Below are 25,000 nucleotides of genomic sequence, written 5' to 3'. Positions count from 1 at the left end.
TGTGTGTGTGTGTGTGTGTGTGGTGCAGTTTTAAGGAAAATAATAAAAAATGGCCCGGTGTGATGAAGCTCTTACTGTCAGACAGACAGACAGACAGACAGACAGGTGTGAGTCTGTAACAGTCTGTGTTTATACAGTTTATACGTCTGTGACAGTGAGATGACTGAACCGGTCCTGGCCAATCAGAGCGCAGCACTGAGAGAATGGGTGTGGTTTGCAGTGACCTCGTTTCTAACAGTGATTTCTGACAGTGTTCTAATGAGGTGTGTGTGAGAGAGGGAGAGAGAGGGAGGTGTGAGAGGTGCACGATTGCTGAGGCGTGTGTGTGTGTGTGTGTGTGTGTGTGTGTGTGTGTGTGTGTGAAGTTGAGGTGGTGGAGGTTTTAGAAGCTTTGGAGGTGAAAAACACAACACAATGCAATACACAGTGTGTAGCACCGACCAGTACACAGAGCCGAGACCAGTACGCAGGGCCGAGACCAGTTCTCAGAGCCGAGACCAGTTCGCAGAGCCGAGACCAGTTCGCAGAGCCGAGACCAGTTCGCAGAGCCGAGACCAGTTCGCAGAGCCGAGACCAGTTCGCAGAGCCGAGACCAGTTCGCAGGGCCGAGACCAGTACGCAGAGCCGAGACCAGTACACAGAGCCGAGACCAGTTCGCAGAGCCGAGACCAGTTCGCAGGGCCGAGACCAGTTCGCAGAGCCGAGACCAGTTCGCAGGGCCGAGACCAGTACGCAGGGCCGAGACCAGTTCGCAGGGCCGAGACCAGTTCGCAGAGCCGAGACCAGTACACAGAGCCGAGACCAGTACACAGAACTGAATTGAGGTAGTTCAGATAAAAGGTTTATGAGATGGTAAATGCAGTAAACGCTTTGTGTTGTAATCGCAACAAAGAAAAAGTTATTAGCAGCAGTAAATATTAGGCAAAAAACTATAGTGCAGGTCGGTGTGTGGAATTACTAGCTGCTGTTCATTTGGGTGTGTGTGTGTGTGTGTGTGTGTGTGTGTGTTTGATCTTTCCTCTCATTATCCGCTGTGAGACACACCCCACAGTCTGTTCCTGACACTGTCATTTTTAATTGCTCGAGATTTGTCAGCCAATCAGTGCGGAGCTGTCTGAAACAAACAGGTGCCTGACACACGGCCACGCCCACTTTTAATTAACCACGCATTCTTCTCAACAGCCAATTAGCAACAAATCAAAGATGATGGTCACTAACGAGCTTCTGACTGTCAACTGTTACACTTAAACTTCAAGATATGAACACACACCCTGTCTGTCTCTCTCTCTGTCTGTCTGTCTGTCTGTCTGTCTGAAGCACTGCCTGTAGTCCTTATAGTCTGTCTCTGTCTCTCTGTCCCTCTGTTTTTATGTATCACTGTCTCTGTGTCTCTGTGTCTGCCTGTTTGTCTCACAGTCTCACTTTGTATCTCTGATTGTCTGTATGTCTTTCTGTCTCTTACTGTCTCTGTACTTCTGTCTCTCTCTCTCTTTCTCTGTCTTTGTCTGTTTGTCTCTTTCTGTCTGTCTGTATTCGTATGACTGTCTCTGTTTTTCTGTATCTGTCTCTATTGTCTTTGGCTTTGTCTGTCTGTCAAACTGTCTGCCTCTATTTGTCTCTCTGAATTTATATCGAGAACGATATGAGCACTGTCTACAGCGAGGCGTGTAAGCAACACTTACATTACGCACACCGCGGGATATAAACACGCTTATAGTGTGTATGTCAGTTTGTTTCAGGGGAAATAACCTCACTGAGGACGACGAGGTAATCCGGTTCGTCTTTTCATTTCAGTGCTGTATATTTTGGCGTATACCGTATGCGTCCACGAATTAAAGGGGAGACATTTATGGCGAATGCTGTGTGGGCGTGTCCCAAAGCACACGCCCTACTCACTATAGAGTCCACATAAACCTCATGATCAGGTGTGTGGGCGTGTCCCAAACCACACGCCCTAGAAACAATCAGCGGTGGAATCTAGCGTGTAGGAGCGAGCGCTTCCTGTTCACTCGCCGCGGAGCCGATAACGAGCGCATCGCATGGGGAGTTCTGAGAGCTGCTGCAGGATGTGACAAGTGTGAGTCTCTGTGTGTGTGTGTGTGTGTGTGTGTTTGTAAGAGAGAGAGAGTCTCTTAAAAGTGTGAAGTCTGTGCAGTTTAGACGGCAGGATGTGAGGAGCGTGAAAGCACCGAGATCGGAAGAAGAGAGGGTGAACTGAAGGGCAGTGTGTGTGTGTGTGTGTGTGTGTGTGTGTGTGTGTGAGAGAGACAGAGAGAGAGGATGCTGCCGAAATGCTGACGTTAATTGTATTTCTATTATCCATAATAACAAGACTGTGTAATCATATGAAAAAAAGTCGAGCATTGTGGTCCATTGCTAGGCAACAGGATATCACATGCTGCGTCCAGGCTAGTTAACGACTAGCGCGTCACTGTTCCACGTCCATACGTGTGGACGACATAAAGTCGTAATTACGGGGACTGAACCGTTGTCTACTTGTCTACATCTACCTCATTTCTGTACGCTAATTAGCAAAGAAAAGACATGCTAGTAATGTAAACAGTGTAAATTTGATTAGCACCTAGCGCTAATTCGGTCTCGGTGGGATTCCTGCATGGGGAGAAAAAAAGAACAATGAACTCTAGTTCAGCATATCCTCAAAGGAAGTGATGTCATCATCTGTAGACATTAGCAAAACCTAGCATGCTGTCAGCAGTGTAAATATTTTAGTTTATTGGCTAAGTGCGCGAAATGCTTGTACTGTTAGCTTACATGTTATATTTAAATATATATTTTTTTAATCAGATTTTTTTTTTTAACAAAATAAGTTTGTGGATTTTACTTTAAGTTAAGCGCTAGCTGGTGGAATTGGAGTGTGTTAGCCGAACATGAATAGCTAGCTGTTAAATAAGGTAGTAAATCAAAGCTAGCCTGGAATCCATGAGCTAAAAATATAAAGTTTCATAGCTAGCTACACCTTATTTACTGCTAAGTAAGCTAGCTATTACAAAGAATATTTACATTTGTATAAATTTAAATAAATTGTTGTGTCGCTAGGTAGCTAGCTACAGTACCTTGGTAGATTTACTGCGTAATACTGTGTTACTAATCTTTTAATTAAGATTATAAAACCAAAGATGAGTTCTTAGTGTTTATATATTTTTTAAACTTTGTATTAATAAAATAAACCAAATAATATTTAAAAAATATTTGAATCGTGAAACATGTGACATTGGTCTCGAATAGACGGTTAAAATTAGGAAACATAGGACCCTGGGGAGTATAGCGCCGCTCCGTCCTGTCCTGTTAGCTAGCTCAGGAGACGTAACGGAACATTATGTTGTATAGAAGGTTCATAGCGTTTCGTAGGATTTTGGAACTAATAACATATTCCATGTAAATACTTTAATGACGCTGTAACTGTTTGATGTTGATTGGCTGAGTGTTTGACTAACAGCACTGGACTGTTTTCTCTCATCTCTGGAGAAGTGAATATTTCTAAACCTGCTATTGATTTTTTTTTTTTTTTTTTTGGAGAGAGTTGACACCGCGTCCATTCCGTTTTTATTTCCAGCCCCTTATCTCCTGCACGATGGTTTCTTCTTCTCAGCATCTCCTTATCTCTTCATCTGGGCGTTTATCTCGCCATCTCATCTTTCTTTCGTCCTCTAACCGTGAGCGTCTGTCCTCCGCCTGCGCTCGTCAGCGGAAAGGTGGAAATCTCCAAATATGATCGAGTCGAATGAATCGCTTCACGAAGATGAGCAGATTTTTTTTTTGGGGGGGAACCTGAACCTTTGAAGCGAGCGATTCAATCTCGTGTGTAAACGAGTCACTTTGAACTCTGAGTTAACGTTTGAACACCCGTTGAACTGTCGGGGAAAGAAATGTTTAAATATTTAAATGCATGTAACTCTTGTGTTAAGTAGCATATGTTGTGTGAGTGTGTGTGAGTGTGTGTGAGTGTGTGTGTGAGAAGCGGCGTTTAGTGTCAGCGTTCCCGTTAATATCGTGAGCCGTGTCAGAGCTGAGCCACCGCGGGCCGTTCCCTCGACACGCCACCTCCGTCTTCGCGCTCTTTTCTGTTGTTGTTGCTGTTGTAAATGATTCCTGAGTCAGCGGAAACGTCTCGCCGAGCGTCCTGCGAGAGGGGAAAAAGCGAGCGGTGGAGCGTTCGCTCGGTGCTCTGGAGTGACGGGGACGGAAAAGTGCTGATGTCTAAGACGTTATTTAAATTACTCGAGTTCGAGAAGATGATTATTAAAAAAATGTTTAGAAGCTGGACAATAATGTAGCGTTAACGTTACATTCTGCTGAAATACTTTAACTAATTTAGTTTAAACAAATAATTAATATCGTTAGTTAAAACGTTATAAAAGATTAAATGACTTTAGTTTTAATGCTAGTGAAATTCTCCTGTAAGACTGAACATTTACATAAATATAATCTACAATAAAATGATTTAGAATTGACTCTAATTTACAGATATAAACTTCAGTTAACACTTTTTCCAATTTTTTTTCATGTTAACAAAGTTTTTTTTACATCATTAAGTTGTTAACATTATGGCGGTGTGTTCCTTTTAAAGTTTAATATTGTTTATTTGCTCAAAAAAGCCTTACAAATGATTGTTTGGCTTTACCGTAACGTTAGCGCATTGAGTTACTCAGTGTTGTTTGTTTGTTTAAATGTTAATGAAATCCACCTGCATTGATTATCTATTCAATCATCGCATAAATTTGCATAAATCTAATTACTGCATGTAAATGTAAATTTTTACTAAAATTACAGCCTTAAAATCAAACACTACCACAGTTACCTTGTGAACGTTTGTTATTTTATGATGTGCTAATGCCAATGATTTTTGAAATGAGCAAATTTATGTTAATTGTTTATTAATTGCTAAAGTTAATCAATCATTAAATGTTAATGAGTCTAAGATGATGTTGTTATAGTGTAGCAACATTATTATTTATTGACATTTTGGTTAATCACTAGCTAGCGCCGCGGTCTCAGTACTGCTCGTTATACCGATAATGTAACAATTCCTTCATCACGAGATGATTTTTTTATTGTATTCTGACACATTTTCTCTTTGTCTCTTTGTGTGTTTCCTCTTCAGGGTGTGTGTGTGTGTACTGAAGTGGCTGTGTGGTGTGAAGTGTGGAAGTGTTTGGGACACTTTGTGAGAGTGTTTTTGTGTGTGTGTGTGTGTGTGTGTGTGTGTGAGTGTGAGCGTGGGTGTACGCAGTCATGGATGAGAACGTGTACCAGTCCCTGTCTCGTCCTCGGATGGAGCTCAGCTACTCCAGCTCTTCTGAGGAAGAGGACGAGGCTAGCCTTCGCCACAAACACTACAGAGACTCTCGCGCCCACGCGCACTCTCACACGGAGTACGAACCCGACCGCAGGTTCACCTACAACAGCCACAAAGTGCGCAGGAAACCCCATGACATCACGGCCAAGGGTGAGTACACACACGCACTCAAATACACACCCAAACACACATACACACACGCGCACACACACAAACACACAGACACGCACGCACACACAAACAGAGAAAGAAAGTAAACAAGGAAGTCAAGAAATTAATAAAATTCTAGAAAGAAGAAAGGAAGAAAGAAAAAAAAGAAAATGATGTTAAATCAATCCCACGATCTCCGCACTGTAACTGGCACGGATTACCCACAATGCACCGCGTTAGTGTCTGATCTCCGCACTGTAACTGGCACGGATTACCCACAATGCACCGCGTTAGTGTCTGATCTCCGCACTGTAACTGGCACGGATTACCCACAATGCACCGCGTTAGTGTCTGATCTCCGCACTGTAACTGGTACGGATTACCCACAATGCACCGCGTTAGTGTCTGATCTCCGCACAGTAACTGGTACGGATTACCCACAATGCACCGCGTTAGTGTCTGATCTCCGCACTGTAACTGGTACGGATTACCCACAATGCATCGCGTTAGTGTCTGATCTCCGCACTGTAACTGGTACGGATTACCCACAATGCACCGCGTTAGTGTCTGATCTCCGCACTGTAACTGGTACGGATTACCCACAATGCACCGCGTTAGTGTCTGATCTCCGCACTGTAACTGGCACGGATTACCCACAACGCACCGCGTTAGTGTCTGATCTCCGCACTGTAACTGGTACGGATTACCCACAATGCACCGCGTTAGTGTCTGTTCTCCGCACAGTAACTGGTACGGATTACCCACAATGCACCGCGTTAGTGTCTGATCTCCGCACTGTAACTGGTACGGATTACCCACAATGCACCGCGTTAGTGTCTGATCTCCGCACTGTAACTGGTACGGATTACCCACAATGCACCGCGTTAGTGTCTGATCTCCGCACTGTAACTGGTACGGATTACCCACAATGCACCGCGTTAGTGTCTGATCTCCGCACTGTAACTGGTACGGATTACCCACAATGCACCGCGTTAGTGTCTGATCTCCGCACTGTAACTGGTACGGATTACCCACAATGCACCGCGTTAGTGTCTGTTCTCCGCACAGTAACTGGTACGGATTACCCACAATGCACCGCGTTAGTGTCTGATCTCCGCACTGTAACTGGTACGGATTACCCACAATGCACCGCGTTAGTGTCTGATCTCCGCACTGTAACTGGTACGGATTACCCACAATGCACCGCGTTAGTGTCTGATCTCCGCACTGTAACTGGCACGGATTACCCACAATGCAACGCGTTAGTGTCTGATCTCCGCACTGTAACTGGTACGGATTACCCAATATGCACCACGTTAGTGTCTGATCTCTGCACTGTAACTGGTACGGATTACCCACAATGCACCGCGTTAGTGTCTGATCTCCGCACTGTAACTGGTACGGATTACCCACAATGCACCGCGTTAGTGTCTGTTCTCCGCACAGTAACTGGTACGGATTACCCACAATGCACCGCGTTAGTGTCTGATCTCCGCACTGTAACTGGCACGGATTACCCACAATGCAACGCGTTAGTGTCTGATCTCCGCACTGTAACTGGTACGGATTACCCAATATGCACCACGTTAGTGTCTGATCTCTGCACTGTAACTGGTACGGATTACCCACAATGCACCGCACCGTATTAGTGTTTGATCTCTGTACTGTTATTGAGGGAATTAGGACGCTTTACTGTATTGTTCTAATACACTCTTAAAATGTAGCATCATATTACACATATAGAGAGAACGTGTGTGTGTGTGTGTGTGTGTGTGTGTGCTTCCAGTCAAACGTTACATGCAGAATGAAGAGAGCTTTTCTCTTCCAGTTACCACGGAAACAGGGAGATGAACTAAAGAGTGTCAGACAGAGAAAGATTGTGTGTGTGTGTGTGTGTGTGTGTGTGTTCATATGTGTGTGTATGTACGTGTATGTATGTGTGTGTGCATATGTGTCAGTGTGTGTACATGTGTGTGTATGTGTGTGTTGTGCCCTTTTAAGGGATGGGCTCATCACCAAGGCGACCCCAGACACACTGCTCTCGGCTCATTCTTTAAACACACACACACACACACACACACACTTAAGTTCATAAGATAAAACTCCTGTTAGATGGAAAGAGAGGAAGGAGAGGAGGAAAACAGAGAACGATGGACATAAAAAAGAAAAGAAAGAAAGAATTGATGATGTAAGATATTTAACCCCAGGTGGTGTGGTGGTTAACACTGTCGCCTTGCACCTCCAGGATGCGGGTTCGATTCCCGGCCAGGCTCGATTCCTGTCTCTGTGTGCATGGAGTTTGCATCTTGCCCGTCGTGTGTAAATGAGTGTGTGAGTGTGTGTGTGTGTGCCCTGTAATGGATTGCCACCCTGTCCAGTATGTACCCTTCCTCGTGCCCTAAGTCTCCTGGGATAATTCAGGTCTCCGCGACCCTGAATACCGGATAAAGCGCTATAGAAGATGAGTGAGTGAGTGAGTGAGTGAGAAAAGCAAGTGAGAAAGAAGAATAAAGAATAAAGAGATGATTAATTAGAGATAAAGACAAACTGTTCACTTTCTCTCAAACAGAATCTGCTGCTTTTCCCGATTTCCAAACCGAACTCCACTCGGCCAATCAGGAACTGGCCTACCCGGGCGGTGGCTCCTTGGGCGTGGTCTCAGATCCAGAATCAGTGGGTGGGGCTTCGCCTGACCACGCCCTCCGTCTGTGGATGCAGGAAGTGAAGTCTGAGCGGAGTTCTCGTGCCTCGAGCCGGGCGAACTCGCTCCTCTCTCTCACTGACACGGAGCAGGAGGGGCGGGGCGAGCAAGAGAACGACAACGGTAGGAGTGTGCGTGTGTGTGTATGTGTGTGTGTGTGTGTGTGTGTGTGTATTGATTTTGTTCATGGATTATTCAATCACTCAATGTCAAGGATACACTGACAACTACCTGCACGACTCTATATGCATACTTATAAGCGCGTGTGTGTGTGTGTGTGTGTGTGTGTGTGTGATTGATGAGGCTGAGTTTCTCGGGATAAGTGAGCAGTCAGCCTGGATTTAGATAACACTGAGCGACCGTGAATGATAAAAATGTTAAGATGATAATATGGTATGTTAATGAGTTATGAATATTCATGAGCGATATTATCATAGTGACTGATTCTCAGGAACAGCTGCGGCGATGTCGCTGAACTTCAGCTTAATGCTTAAGGAACACGTCCAGAACTGAAGTCCTGACCTTCACAGCGTCTCTAATAGACTCCAGTGTCGGTCTGCGTCTCTGTTTCGTTTAGCGTCTTCACATCTAACGGCTCTTAACACGCCTGAGAACTGCAAATATTCCTGACGTCAAGGTCCCGCGGAGACACCTGAGCCTACAACACCGCTGTGAGCATGAGGACGTCTCTGCACAGGATGAGTTCATTCCTCAAAATAATAATCATAATTATAATAATAAAAATATTCGTTATACATATATAATTAAGATTTATTACATACAATATACATATTAATGCATTTTAAAAAATGGATTCTTAAAACTGGTGCATTTTACCTGTAAAATTAAAGCATGAGGACAAATTAAGTAAATAAAAAAGGAGGATCTGGCAACCTATCTGGCCCTTACACATTAATATTTACAACTAGTGTTAAAACCTGTCGTTGTCGGTTAAAGAGTTTGTAGAAACAGTAAAACATTTAAATCTAATAATAATCTGCGAATCTTTAATCAGAGGTGGAAAAGAATGAATTACATTTACTCGCATTACTGTAATTGAGTAGATTTTTTTGTGTACTTCTACTTTTTTAAGTAGTTTTTAAGTATGTTTTGTTTAAAGTATTGTACTTCACTACATTTTAAATCATATTCACTACTGAGTAAAAAAAAATAAATGAATGAAAATGAAAAAAAAAATACAAATAAAACAACGGAGAAGAAAAAAAATTGCACCCCGGACACCACTGCACTGATTGATGGGCGAGGAGAACAAAGGCGCTAAATTCACAAGAACGATGAAGACGGACAAAACAGATGTCAGTGATGCAGACACAGTGAAAGTGAAATGCCAACACATTCTTATGAAGCGAACCCCTGGTCATATTTAAGCCACCACTTTGATTTCAAGCACAAAAAAGGCAACAGATTTATATGCAAGGGTGTTCCACCCACGGGTTGAAGCCCACGTACATGTCTGTGTGTCTCTCTGTACAGCAGAACTCTCTGTCTAACTTATTAATACAAAGAAATCCCATTCTGTAAGGTTGAGAATCTTACACCTTGTTTTGTTTTTTGTGTAGATCAAAAAAACTTTTTAATTTTAGACTGCTAAGTGAATCCTCAAAAATTAATCACTAAAACAACTGCTAAAAAAAAATTACGTATTAAGAATTCTTTAAAAATTTAAATAAAATGTATTTTTTAAAATGACAGAATAGAATTGTTTTGAAAGCTTTTAGTGTTAATAGAAAAAATATTATTTAAAATCCTGCATATAATTGCAAGTAACATTGAAGATATTTAAAAAGTTTATACTATATATTTTTTTTTATAAACTATATATTTTATATTTTTATGTTATTTTATATTTAACATTTTCAAGAGTTACAATAAAAAATTAATAAAACATTTCTGTTTTGTATTAAATTAAATATCAAACATTTACTTTTTAATTTAAATTGAATTTTACTAGAATATAAATTCAGATTATGTTTTTTTGCTACATTCTGGTTCTGTTTTAGTAAATAAATAAATAAATAAATTTGAAAATCTTAATTGAAAAAAAAAAACCCTCCATGAGTAACAGATTGTTAGCTAGCATGAGAAGTCTCGGGCTAATTAATGGCACATGTTGTAATTAAAACTGTCCCGATCCTCAGAGATTATCAACTCTAATTAACTCGGGACGATTTTTAAATTCAGATTGCTTTTTTTCCCCAGATTTTAGTCTGGATTGGAGTAGTCTTGATTTTTTTTGCTTGTTTGTTTATTTTTTTGTTTTACCTCCAAAGACTGAACTGAAGGCACTCCTGTCAGCGGATATCACGTAGTCGATAAAATCGCAAATCTGAACGGGATTTAAGTTCGAAATTGCAATAATTGCGCTAAAACTTGTTTGTTCTTAAACAAGATCTTAATGCTGAAGAAGGAAAGCATCAGTCGTTAAAAAAGAAAAACAGAAGGAGAGATTTTAAATGCGGCATTCAATTACACAGTTCCTCAAACACACACACACACACACTCACACACACACACATGCAAATCAAAATCAATATAATTTTTTTTTTTCATTTTCCCCCGAAAATTTGATGTTTGTCGTTCCGGACCAGTGGCCCATAATCATACTTTTCTTGTAGATGTATATTCATTAGGTCTAGGTGTGTGTGTGTGTGTGTGTGTGTGTGTGTGTGTGTGAGTTTGTGTGTGTGTGTGCATGATAAATGGGTGGAGATGAGCAGATAGAAATTAAAGCCGGAACAATTACCTGAGTGATGGGAGGAGAGAGAGATTCACTGGAGAGACGGATGAGGTGTGGGACGCTGCGTATTTAAGATTATATTTTTAAAAAATGAGCAGAGATGGCTATCCCATAATGCTGTCGTCTTTCTCTGTCTCTCCTCCGTGTGTGTGTGTGTGTGTGTGTGTGTGTGTGTGTGTGTTTGTGCGTTAACTCGGCGTTTACCCGCTGCGCTCATCGCTGTCTGTTTATCGTCCATCAGCAGCTCTGACACTCGCGCGGGTAGATATTAATGCCGTATCGTTTCTATAGTAACGGATGGTCCACAGGGGGCTCGTACGGTCGCTAATAAGAAACGCATCACGAACCCCGGCGTAATTCGACATCAGGGGGTTTGTTTTGTGGTTTCTTGTTAACGTGACAAGCTGCGATTTTTGGCCTTAAAGAGAATAAAGACTGGCTTGTCGAGGCGAGCGGAGGTTTAACGCGGCTGCCGGAGCTGCGTGATGTTCAGCGCGGGTACGCGGAGTGTGTTTCCTCGCTCTGAATGCTAGCTGGCTGATCAGTGAGCTTGATATTGTTGCACCTTTTCCCCCCCGTGTGTCAGCTCTCAGGCTGGAGAGAATTCAGTGTTCAGTGTGTGTGTGTGTGTGTGTGTGTGTGTGTGTGTGAGACTATCTGGTCTAACAGCTAAGCCCCTGGAGTGTAAATGCATCAGGATTTTTCCTGTCAAAGCAAAACCTCTAGTGACGTGCCTCGGCTGCGTGTCTGTGTGTGTGTGTGCGCACACATTTAGTTGAGAGTGTGTTTGTGTTTGATGCGACTTTCACACCTTCACTTTATACTGCAGAGCCCCTCCTGAAACACACACACACACACAGGAATGCACGCACACACTTGAAAATCTGTGAGTCGATGCAAGCGCGCGTGTGTGCGCGTGTATCAACAACCTACACGCGTAGCGATGCCATCTGCGCTACTGTAAATCCTATTTCTGCCGCATGAGACATGACGGCGCACGAGCCCTGGCGAGAACGGACCGAACTTCGTCTTTGTCTCTCTGAAGCTTTTTTCCCGATGACACGGAGATGATTCGCTTCTGCGCTTAACATCCTTCCCAAGCCAAACTTTTATGATCGCGGACGTGGGCGGTTTCCAAATGTACATGAGTAACCATAACGACCGCAGCGGAGCATCTTTCGAGCTGACTAATCTGGAAACATTTCACACGTTTTCCGCCGTAAAAAGATGCGGCGCTCTGCCAGTTAACTTTTCCCGATGCCAAAAAACTGCTAATGACGGCGGCGGTGTAATCAAAACCTGTTTAACAACTCATGAGTCTTTGGAATTTTTTATTTTATTTTAAAAACAGGCGTACACAACACCAACTCCAAAGTTTGTTTGTTATTGTAATCACTATTATTATTATTTATTTTTTTATTTTTTTTATGTTCCTCCTCCACTTCTACTTCTGGTAAAAGTGTGCACGCCCTTAAAAGTTCCTGAAGACGAACCGGCTCCTGGGATGTTGTTGGAAATCGCTCAGCCTCTGTCCTGGTCCCTGGTTGCCCAGAAGGCAGGCTGATTTTCATTATTGATCCTGTGACTGATAATGCCATGGGGATCTGTCCTCGTTTACTGGATATCTGTCCGATTCCGCCGCGGCCGTCTCCGTGATCTGGCACTTATTTTGAAGATCTGGCTCCAAATATCTCGTCCCTACTGACTTTCAGATCTGGGCTTTTATTCAACATGATAATCCTGCCCATTTTAACATAAAGGTCCGGTCACCTTCGAGAGATAAAGTTCTCACTTTAAACATTCGGTCCTTTTCCACTTAACCTCTTCAGACCCCGATGGTGTGTGCCTACGTGTATAAGTTCTCCTGACTGTTTCTGTTTATTAGCACTTCATTACTGTTGAACCTGATTAACGTCTTTGAAGAGGAAGGAGTTTGGCGAAACTGTAATGCACAACAGTCTCCATGAGAAGATCTTGCAGGTATATAAACACAGTGTCTGGTTGGGTGTAAATGTGAAATTTTGGCATGAGAACATTTTAGTCTCATGAGGCTTCTTCTATCTAAGACACCTGGTCCCCTTTGACTTCTGGACATTCTGCTGATTCTTAGACATTAAGGCCCTTCTGATCTAACAGTCTGCTTAAAAAATACTGACCAGACTCCTTACTGAAAGATCTGGTGTTTTAACATCAACTATCTAATGCATTCTGACTAGAAAATCTGACCCATATACAATAACCAAAGGGATCAGTTCTTTAGGGCTGATAAGGTCAGATGTTTAGAGCAGATAGTGTCAGATCTTTCATCAGATCTACCTTAAAGCTCTGACCCCCACTGCCCTAAAGATCTGAGCAAATTTTGTCCTGAAGATCTGACCCCATTTGTACGGGAAGAAGGGGGTCAGACCTCCTTGTCTTATCTTAATGGTATAAAGGGTCAAATCTTTTGGGTGGAAGGGGTCACCTGCTCTAAATCTTCAAAGCAGGTGGGTTTAGATCTCCTTAAAGATCTGGACCCATCTACCTTAAAGATCAGATTCTATCTGCCCTGAAGATTTGACCCATTCTAAATAGGAGAACTGACCCATTCTGACCAGGAGATCTAACCAATTATGCCCTAAATATCCAACCCCTTCTGACTTGAATGCCTGACCCCTTTCTGCCCTAAAGTTCTGTCCTCTTCTGCCCTGAAAATCTCACCCCTTCTGACTAGGAAATCAGGATCTTCTTTTTCAACTAATTAGGCAGTGGTGCTTAACGGTTAAGGCTCTGGGTCACTAATCAGACTGACACTATTGCGCCCTTCAGCAAGGCCCTTAACCCTGTCTGCCCCCAGGCAGCACTGAATCAAGACTGAACCTTCTTTTTCTTGCTTCTTTTTCTTTAATTTTCACCTTGAGACATGCTCCAGTTTTTCCTGAATCTCTCGGAGAGAGACTATCTACCTCCCTCCTGCCTCAGACATCTAACCCCTCTGTCGTATTAATCTGCTCCCCCTTGCATTAATGATTTGAAACCTGAAGTTGGAGATTTGTTTCCTCTTCTTTCAAAGATCTTCTGACCTATAGATCTGCGCTCCATCCGTTTTGCTGCCGTCCCCTTTGCGCATTAGTAATCTGATCTTTTATTCACCGTATCTGATTCTTTTTCGTCTCAGAGGAGTCAGATTCTTTCAGCTTTACCGATCCGACCTGTCTTGCCACCTGCTTCTTTATAGATTTGACCGAGGTTCTGTCAGAGGTTTTGGGTACTCTTCTGCTGAAGTGATCGTTCCCATTGTGCCCAGGTTTCTTTTTCCCTGAATGATGTGATGTCTTATGCCTTAGAGACCAGATCCATTGTTGCCAATTTTGGACCCCTATAGTTAAAGATTTTATTGTTATTATTTTTATTATTAGTAGTAGAAGTATTATAATTATCTCACATCTTTCTTCTTGTGTTGTGTTATTCGTAGGATCCTAATTAATTTACTCATGTATCATAAACTATGAAGCACGCAGCAAACTTTTTGTGACATTGACAACTCATTTTAAGAAAAAAAAAATGGAAATTTTGTCAAATGACTAGACAGAGAGCCGAGTAAAGAACAAAAAGCAACATCTCCAGCATCACGTTTGAAAAGCTGCGTATATCCTCATTCAGCTTCCACCGGCATTCCTAACGATGATCTTAATGGTTTGACGATTTTAATGAGGTTTTTGAAAACAGACACAGACGATAATTACCTGGGAAAAGCAATCGGGTTCTCTCAAGAGCTTAATTATCTTACATGCAAAGAAAAGGCTCCTTTGATATGTTTGGAAAATAGTGTGTTTGTTTACATACGGACAAAGCCACGGGTCATAAACCATCAGTCGCTTAACGAGCTAAACGAGGGGTTTTACCTTTTGTGTGTGTTTGAAAACCCTGCTCACTTTGTGCTGTGTGTGTATGTGTGGGTGTGTGTCAATGCTATTCAGTAAAGGTTTTTTAAATAGCTGCTGTCATTGGAGAGAGGAAAAGCGATGGCAAGACAAGGGGAAGAGAGGTAACAATGGGAGAGAGAGAGAGAGAGAGAGAGACAGAAACAAAGCGAGAGAAAGCAATATATATTTTACTACCTTAAATTAAATTTTCTTGGAAAGAGTTGTTTTTGCTCATAAACTTTTGCTCGAAACACACACACACACACACGCACCTCAGTGCTTGTTTGTGTTCCTCTTTTAGCAGCAGGTTCTCGTAAAGTGTACCACATTGTCACACTCTTGCATTATTTGTTTTATGATTTATTGCTTTATTTAACTTTTTATTCAACGTCTCACAGCACAGAGGAACGCCACCCGGGTGTTCACACACACACACACACACACACACACACACACACACACACACACGCACACACACACACAGCGTACAAGTAAGCTTTCATGTTTTAATTAAATGTGTGTGTTTTTAAACCTGTGTATGTTAATAAAGCTGAGCTCGGGTTGGTGTCAGAAAGAAGAACGGAGGTTTGCAGCTGTGTAACGATACACTCCGGTCAGGTACAGGGCTGTGCAATTTAGATTCTGTTCAATCTTAGGATTTTTTAGGAATAAGCTTTAGAAGTAAAAAATAAATTATCACTGTAAGGATGTAAGATGCATCCTTTAAAAAATTTTAAGAGCAGAGGTTTAATTATTTGTCGCATGAACCTTACAGCACAGTGATGTGATATTTTTAAATATCCCCAGTTTGGAAGCAGGGGACAGGGTGCAGGGTCCATCAGGATATTGGTGTTGGTACTTGAGCCCCTGACCTACAAATCAGTAATCATTAAAGCCACCTCTTTAGACTTTGCTGAGATGTTTGTTTTACAGTGTAGAGCTCCAAAGTCTCCTAAAATGCCTGGTTTCCGCCACCTCTTGTGTTGTTTAAAAGCTAGCAATACGCCATGTGTAACCCCTACAAACCATTGTAGGACATTGTATAGTGTGAATCTATAGTATAACGTGAGCCGGTGCGTGTAGTTTGGAGTTGTCAGGGCAAAAAAATCTTAAATCTTAAATCATAAATCTTAGGAACAAACGGACCAAGCTGAACTGGCTAAGTTACCGCGGTGCGTACGTCTGGGAGCCGTTCAAAACTTGTTCGTATCAGTGGAAAGCCAAGCGAAGCAAGTTTACTTTTTCTTTTTTTCTTTTTCTTTTTGTGGAAGATTTTGTGAAAACGTAGCACAGCGGGTCACAAGAATGTTATCAAGGACGGTAGCAAGAAGAAAAAAAAGCCGCTTTTAGTTTTGTTTTTAAACCAGCCGGTGCCAAGAGGAATCATAAATTAAGGTTAAGTGAGGTTTATTGTCTATTTATTTCATATTTATATATTTATGTTATTTGCTGACATGAACAAATATATATTTCTTGTATGTACACACAGATTTTTTTTTATTAGTTTTAAACTGACACATGACCAAAGGAAGACCAAAGGTTTCATGCTATGTGATTAGGGTGAGGTTTTACGGTACATGCTTCTCACAGTGTTCGACAACGCAATTAAATCTCATCTGAATTACATGCAATATTTTTTTTCCAATCATTATACGAGATCAAGATCTTTTTCTTTTTTTTTTTTTTTAGGTAAACGACTTTCTCACAGTTTGGTTCATCCAGGAATTATTTTGTGCTTTTATAAGGTCATGATATTTTTTTTATTTTATTGGTACGCTTGTTTTATTTATCACCATTGTCACGACCGTGTTTATTTTTTTCGTTTACACCCTCAAGTTTGAAAAACTAAACTAAAAGTTCTTTAGTAATTAAATTTGTGGAAATTCTAAAGGCTCATTTAACCTTTTAATGATGATGATTATTATTATTATTATTATTAGTCATAGTTTTAATATTATCAGCTCTAATTGCTTTTATTCTTTCCCCCTTCTCGGCCGATTTCTTCTGTGTTTAAACCAGTCTCAACCAGCCTTAACTGGTCAGAACCGCTTTCTGCAGCTATGTCTTTTTTTCTACCCATAATAAAACTGCCGTTCTTTATTTACCCCTTTTTATCTGTTTATCTCCGTCCGCCCCCTGTCCCTCGTTCATCCCCTTTCTGTCCGTCCCAATTCAGAGCTCACTTAGTTAGAGCAAAAAATGCTCTCTCGTTCCCTCCCTCTGTCCGATTTCCTTTTGTACTTTCTTCTCGGCACAATCCGTCTCGCACCTAATCTCTCCTCTCTACTCACCCAAATGCTGCCTTTTTTCCTCTAGTTTTATTTTATTCTCTTTTTTAAGAGCATTTTGAGCATTTGAGAATCTGTAGTGCATTCTGAAACAAAGAAAAAAAAGTGTATTTACCAGGTCAACATGGATGCTTCTGGAAAGAAATCTTGAGCATTCTGTGACATCCTGGGATGTTTGGTTTGTCCAGAAACCTGTGGAAAAGTGTCGAACCTGTAGAACCTTTAAAAAAAAACAGTGACGGTGTGCAAAGAGCGCTTTGTAAGATTCAAGATTCAAAGAACTAAATTAATCCCAGAGGGAAGTTGCTTATTCTTGGTTACAGTTGCTCATGGTTGTTATCCATTAGAAAGCAAAAAGTAATAAATAAGGAAAAAATAATAAATAAAATAAAATACAATAAAATAAAAGGAGTCTTAAAACACTGTATAAGGCGTATGTACTGTATGTGCTGTGGTGTGTTGAACATGATTAGAGTTCATGAAACAATTTGGATTATGATGAACATTCCAGAATTTTTTTTTTATAAATTTCTTTCCTTTTTTTTTCCATAGCATTTTCACTTCTCTGGAATTTGAATGCGTTATAACAAAATATAACACCTTGTCCAGTGGAATGTTGGAAAGTTCTAGAGCATCTAGAACGTGTAAATCTCTCAGAAACCTTAGAAAGCCAGGGTGTATCTCTGTGGCTGATGTAGATGCCTCCTGAACAATGATCAAGACTGTAGCAAACCATGTTGAGTGTCCAGTGTCTCATTCGCTCTATCCCTCATACACACACACACACACACACACACACAAATTATTTTCTTGTTTTGCATCACTATACGCCTACACATCTTCCTGCTCCTGTTAAAAAACTGCAGAGACTCTCTCTATCTGTCTGTCCATCTCACTGTCTGTCTCTCATTGTCTCGGCACTTCAGCCACCATCATCTGCAATGCAGCAGAGGAGAACGAATATCGGAGAAAAACAACAGGATCGAAATGAGAAACGCCAATCACCATCTAACACATTACTAACACAAAACGGGAAAAAACACAAAACACCAAGAGCAAAGCAATCAATAAAAAACAATCTGCTGAAACGTTTTCATTTTTTAAGAAAAAGTGACACGGAATTATAGACTGAAGCGGACCGACGGAGCGAGCGACGCAGGACGAGATCAATTAGACGTGTTTCCTGAAGGACCAGCTCTCTGACTTCATGCAGCTGAACATACTCCAGTGATAAAATCTATCTTAAAAATGTATGATTAAGAATCCTCTCAAGTGCTTAACAAGTTAGGGAGGAAAATGTGTTCCGAAAAATAAAGAATGGAGGAGGGAAAAGATGAGCTGTGACATTAGCAGTTCAGTGAAAGAGCTACGAGCTGAAAGAGAAGAAGATTTCCGGATTAAAATGGCTCATATCAGACACACTCTTATTCCTGAGCGAGAGGGGAAAAAGCCATTTGAATAAAGACTGAGTTGAATAAAAAGTAAACTCATGTGGAGCAGAATCCTGCAGAACATTCTGGAATTTAGCTGAACAGATGGGGTGTGTAGCATGCGTAGAACTTTCTGGATTGTTTAGATCCATGGTACATTCTGGAATGTGTGAAGACTTATGGGTTTGCGTGCCGTATTTTCTGGAACATGTACACCATTGACCATGTGCTCAGACGTGGACTGTTCTAGATCTCCTGCTGCTCCAGGTTTTTGGGTGTTTAGCTCATTCTGGAACATGAAAACAATTCGGAAAAAAGTATTATTTCTCAGATTACAGGACATGTGGAAGAACCTGAGCTTCCATCTAGATTATATGGATCATTCCCGTACATGCCACAATATGGAATGTACAGATAATTTAAGAACAAGAGCTACCATTAAGGTTATGACATGGATTATTTTAGATCTTGATTCACAATCTGGAATATATGAATTATTTAAGAACCTGAGCTAACATCTAGATTACATGGATCATTCCCGAACATGAGCCACAATCCAGAATGTACAGATCTTTCCAAAATATTAGATAAAATCCATAATATACAGATTATTCCCAAACGCAAGCCTCAATCTGGCATGTTTAGATCATCCCCAGATATGAGCCAAAATGCAGTTTGCTTTTAAGCATTTACATTCCAAAACACCTGGTACATTCATGATTCTGTATCCTGTTGCAGAACATGCCATGTATTCTGGAATACTATTCCAGAGCATTTAACCTGTGGAATATGCATCCTGGTTTAGCTCCAGATTAACTAAGACTTGAGGGCCCTGGAACATTCATTAAAACCTTTAAAATGATATGGAACTTCCTGGAACCTGCTAAGAATAATAATGACCTTATATGTAATATAAGCAAACTAAATCCAGCGTGAGCTCGGTCACACAGCCAGATAGATCCACTGGTCGTTAGCATACAGCATGCAGCGATGCGTGCCGTCAGTGACACCGGCGATCAGTCTAAGGGCGGAGTGATGAACAGGAAATCCAGAGGCTGAGTGTGGGAACTGGAGCGTGCCGCTTAAACACATCGCCGTAATCAGGACCGGACAGGACGTCGCCTCAGCCATCAGCGCCCTGCTGGGAACTGAAACTTTTAGAAGAATTTCACAATATTACTTTGTGTGTGTGTTTGTGTGTGTGTGAGAAAATGAGAGATTTTAGATTTTATTTTAGAGTGTATACATTTTTCTTCTATATATTTTGGTAAAAAAAATAAAATGAAAAAATAATAATAAAATAAAACTTGTCTGGACTCTTGGAGCTTAAGATTCAACATAACTGGACTCAACACTAAGTCTTGAGGAACACCTTCAGTCTATTTCCATAAAAAAAAAAAAACATAAAAGTAATAAATAAATAAATACATCAATAAATATATATATTAATATCAATTTAACTTACTTATTTTTTTTTTTAATAAATTTACATTTTTCATTATTATTTAAATATATAATGGTATATTTTATTATAAAAATAAAATGTCTAAACTTTATTTATAAAAAAAAATGTATCATTAAAGTATTGAATTGTATATATTCCTGCAAAATATAAAACCATGTAATTTTTTTAAATCATCCGGAATAACCATTTTATAATCAGCAGAATCTGCTGTTATTAGCAAATAAAAGCTTTCCATTTTCATGTTACAGATAAAATTACAAAGCTAATCAACCCAAAGAAGTTATAAATAATACTCGAATTCCAAATTTTAATAAGTGATTGATAAGAATAAAAGTTTTAAAGCAATAAAATGTCATGGAACATCTGCATTTGGTGTGATCTTGTCACTAGCGCTAATAAGTACAGAAGGCTAGCAGACACTGGTTTAAAGTTCTGCACCAAATCTAAATATCTGGTTAACAGGTAAAATTCCAAATCTCTTTTACAGGTTTAAGACGGACATGTGTGTGAGATGTGCGATGATCTAGACATGCGCTAAAACGTAGCTTCACAGAGGCTAATCTCCACGGATGCTAAGCACGCCCCGGCTGATAAACTACGTTCGGGGTGAAGACACTTTCATTTTTATTTTGGGATAAAGTTTTCTGTCTTTCAGCAGCGATTTCACTTCAAGACGGCTCCTAAAATGTTTATTTAAAAATGTTTAAGATGCACGGCGGCGTCCGAGCGGAGGGATTTTACTGAAATAATCCGATGCTAATTCAGTATGCGGAATCTTGGTGGTGTAGCTAATATCGCTAAGTGCAAAATCAATCAGGAACAGCTCATTAATATTCCGTACATCTTCAGGCTTAACTAAACACTCCTACACACACACACACACACACACACAGACACACAGGTCACGCTTAGAGATGCCGCTGACTCTGAAATCTCCTGCTGCTTCATTAAGCGCGCACACACACACACACACACACACACACAGTGCAACTCTATAACAATGATGGACTAAAGCCTTAAATTTCAGATTGTATTAGATGCGAGTGACAGGTGTGTGTGTGTGTGTGTGTGTTAGAGAGAGCTCTCCAGGAGGATCCACCTTGCCAAACATCTGCTACGTAAAGAAAAGCCAAATTTAAATCTGGGCCAAGGAACCACACACACACACACACACACACACACACACACACACACAAATGCACATTTCACTAATAGGTTGCGTGTGTGTGTGTTGACTGTGTGTAGAGAGCGATGATGTTTAATTAAAGCAGAGAACGCTAAGAATATTAATAATGTTGTTATACGTCTAAGACAGATTACGTAATGCAGAAATACTCGATGCTGATTGGTTGGCAGATCCACATTGTTTTGTCCAGTTTCTTCGTGAGTAGACTCGCCCGTGTGTTTACATAACATTTTTTTAAAAAAGGAGCCTCCATTGCCAAAAAACCTTGGAACATGTTACCTGACCAATCAGAAACAAGCTGTTAAGAAATTGCCACTAAAGGGGTGGGGCTTATAGAAGAGCTCGGCCAATCACAGAGCATCTCTCCAGACCCGTGACGCTACAAGTGTACCGTGACTGACAGAGAGTCATAAAATAACAACACTGCAGGGTTAAACATCCCTCTCTATCCCACACACACGCACACACACACACACACACACACACACACACACACACACATTGTGCTGCTGGCAGTAATAAGACGTCCTGCTGAGGCCATGATGAATTTCGGTTCTCAGAAGTCAACCAGTGTATTAGAGGACTCTCACTCTGTGTGTGTGTGTGTGTGTGTGTGTGTGTGTGTGTGTTCTAGGCTGTGTGTTATATATCATAAAATATGTGTGTTGATAAAGGTCAGAGCTGCTGCACATCCATACATTTATTACACACACAGGTGCCTGCTGGGCATGTGTGTGTGTGTGTGTGTGTGTGTGTGTGTGTGTGTGTGAGAGAGAGAGAGAGAGAGAGAGAGTGAGTTTCTTATTTCGGCCAACTTGCCAGATTTCAGAACATCATCATGTGACCTTGACAAAGACCAATCGAACAAAGTGAACAGGAAAGATTCATCTCGACATGAGGAGTCGTTTGTTAATGAGTCGTCTACTGAACTGAGGAGTCATTTACATGTGACTCATTTACAGTCATTCATTCATCTGAGGAATCACTTGATTCAGTGAGGAGGCGTTGATTCAGGAATGAGTTACTGGTGGGTGAGTTACTGAGGAGGTGTTCAGCCAGAGTCTTTCTGTGTGTGTGTGTGTGTGCGTGTGTGTGTGTCAGGTTGACTTGTGCAGGTGATAATAAAGACAGAGAGACCCCGGCGGACCCCACACGGGGAGGTTGCAGTGGAAGGTGATTAGGTTTAGTTCAGTTTTAGAGTCGAGGCTTTAAACGGCCCTCAGGGAGAGAGAACTGAGAGAGAACTAAGAGAGAACTGCACCGCGCGCGGGTACGACACGTACGGCACACATGACACGCCCACCACGTCTGACCTGGAGCAGGAAAAGTGATCATAGATACTGTGTAGAGCTTAAAATAATATTACATTTAGATTTACAGTTCTTTTTCCAGAATGTGTGTGTGTGTGTGTGTGTGTGTGTGTGTGTAGGTGGTTGTGCTTATCTGTCTCAAGCAGTATTTATCTTTCGACCGTCGTTATGACTTCACCCCCTTGTGTGTGTGTGTGTGTGTGTGTCTTTCATCTCGGTTTTATAAAGAAGTCTTAATAACGTATGGGACATCTTGTCACCCTGTGCTACGTCCTGTCACTACGATGTGTCAAACTGTCATAAAGTGGTGTCTTCATCACACACACACACACACACACACAGATGTTTCAGCAGGACTCCTTTGGGTCAGAGTGAGTGACGTACTGATGGCTGATGGCTGATGCTAAAGTCTCTCTTGGGTGTAAAATGAGTCTTTGAGCTTGTGTGTACACACACACACACACACACACACACACACACACACACACACACACACATACGTTCACACAGCAGTCTAAGGGGGAAATAGGGGTAATTTAATTTTCCACCTTTTTGTTCCTGCAGTTTCTGTCATGATCTGGGTTCTGTGCAATGGGGGCGGAGCTTAACAGGCTGAATATCACTGATTGGTCAAACAAGAGCAATTATACACATTAAAGCCTTCAAATTCCAAAGCTTTACCCCAGACTGTCCACTTCAACCGAAGTATATATTTAAAAAATAAAACGCTATTTGCTTAAAAAATTTAAAAATAAAAATAACCTCCCATTAGTTAATTAAAAGGGATTTTAAAATTCTTTATTTGTTTAAAAAGATTCTAAAATTATTTATTTGATTATAAAGATTTTAAAATTCCTTACTTGATAAAAAAATATATATATATATTCTTTATCTGACCAAAAATATTTTGGATTTCTTTATTTGATTTCAAAATTTCTGAAATTTTTTATTTAATAAAAAAAAATTCTGAAGTTCTTTATTTGATTAATTTTTTTTGACATTTTTTATTAAATTAAAAAAGATTCTGAAGTTCTTTATTTAGTTAAAAAGAATGTGGAATTCTTTATTTGATAAAATTTTTTAAAAGTCCTTCATAAGACCGGTTCAAAAAGATTCTTATTGGTTAAAAAGATGCCAAAAAATCTTATTAATTTTTTTTTTTTTTAATTATTTATTTTACCAATCCCAAAACTCCTCATTTGATTAAAAAAGATTCTGTAATTCTTTATTTAATTAAAACGATTTAGGATTTTTTTTATTTGATAAAAAAAGTAAAACTCTATTTGATTAAAAAAGATTCTGGGACGCACTATTTGCCGGAACAGAGTAATCAGAGTGGATTTTTGTTTAAATCCCCGGATACTGAGGCGAGGTATTAAAATTCACCTTGACGGCCCTGACAATAAATCTGCAGAGGTTTTAGCGGGAACGCTGTTATTCCGAAAGGATTTGTGGCTGTAGCACTAACGCTCGAGCAGCAGGTAGCAATCCGGCGGAGTTTAGCGCTAATGCTAATCTAATCCCACTTCCTGACTCCTGTACAGCGTCGCTTATCGAGCTCAGGAGCCTTAGATAAGAAAACGCCTTATTGATCCCGGCTGGAAAATTGATTTGTTACAGCGGCTCGGAATAAAATAGCGGCGACGCACCATGAGGAAATAGAGATGTACAGTTTGAGACACGCATGTACGCACACACACACACACACACACAAACAGACACACACAAACACACACAGCTGGTCTGAGCCCTGCGTGCTCCTGAGTGCACTTCCTGCAGTGTGTGTGTGCGTGTGTGTGTGGGGGGGTGATGGAGACGCAGCTGTTCCTATAAACACTGCTGTCTCACTCTTCACCTGTCTGTCTCTCTCTCGCTCTGTCTCACTCTTCACCTGTCTGTCTGTCTCTCACTCTGTCTCACTCTTCACATGTCTGTCTCTCTCACTCTGTCTCACTCTTCACCTCTCTCTCACTCTGTCTCACTCTACCTGTCTCTCTCTATCTCCCTCTGCCTCGCTCTTCACCTGTCTGTCTCACTTTCGCTTTGTCTCACTCTTCACCTGTCTCTCTTTCTCACTCTGTCTCACTCTTTACCTGTCTCTCTCTCACTCTGTCTCACTCTTCACCTGTCTCTCTCTCTCTCCTCTCTCTGTCTCACTCTTCACCTGTCTTTCTCTCTTGCTCTGTCTCACTCTCACTCTTTCTCACTTTTCACCTGTCTGTCTCTCTCTCCTCTCTCTTTCTCACTCTTTACCTGTCTTTCTTTCTCGCTTTGTCTCACTCTTCACCTGTCTGTCTCACTTTCGCTCGGTCTCATTTTTTACCTGTCTGTCTCTCTCTCGCTTTGTCTCACTCTTCACTTGAGACTCCTCACGTCTCATGGTTTCTCTGTCTTACAGCCCATCTCTCTCCCTGTCTCACTCTCCCGGCAAGACTTTCTCTGTCTCCTGCTTCCACTCTGTCTCACGTCTCATTGTCCGTCTCTCCATCT

General features: G+C 41.1%; 1 protein-coding gene across 4 annotated transcripts in view; it reads left to right on the top strand.

Moving 5' to 3' along the window:
- The window catches only part of tenm1 (teneurin transmembrane protein 1), a 141,803-nt gene that overhangs the window by 38,600 nt on the left and 78,203 nt on the right, over positions 1–25,000 (top strand). For all 4 annotated transcript variants that reach the window (XM_053485855.1, XM_053485853.1, XM_053485851.1 and 1 more), the window contains exons 2-3: positions 5,123–5,467; positions 8,037–8,291. In XM_053485855.1, the coding sequence (XP_053341830.1) occupies positions 5,254–5,467; positions 8,037–8,291 (469 nt within the window). In that variant the 5' untranslated portion in view covers positions 5,123–5,253. The remainder of the gene's footprint in view (positions 1–5,122; positions 5,468–8,036; positions 8,292–25,000) is intronic.

This window comes from Clarias gariepinus, chromosome 24 (genome assembly GCF_024256425.1).
Source record: "Clarias gariepinus isolate MV-2021 ecotype Netherlands chromosome 24, CGAR_prim_01v2, whole genome shotgun sequence".
In the NCBI taxonomy this organism is placed as follows: Eukaryota; Metazoa; Chordata; class Actinopteri; order Siluriformes; family Clariidae; genus Clarias; species Clarias gariepinus.
The sequence above is the reverse complement of the archived record's forward strand: the minus strand, read 5'-3'. Positions and strand labels throughout refer to the sequence as shown.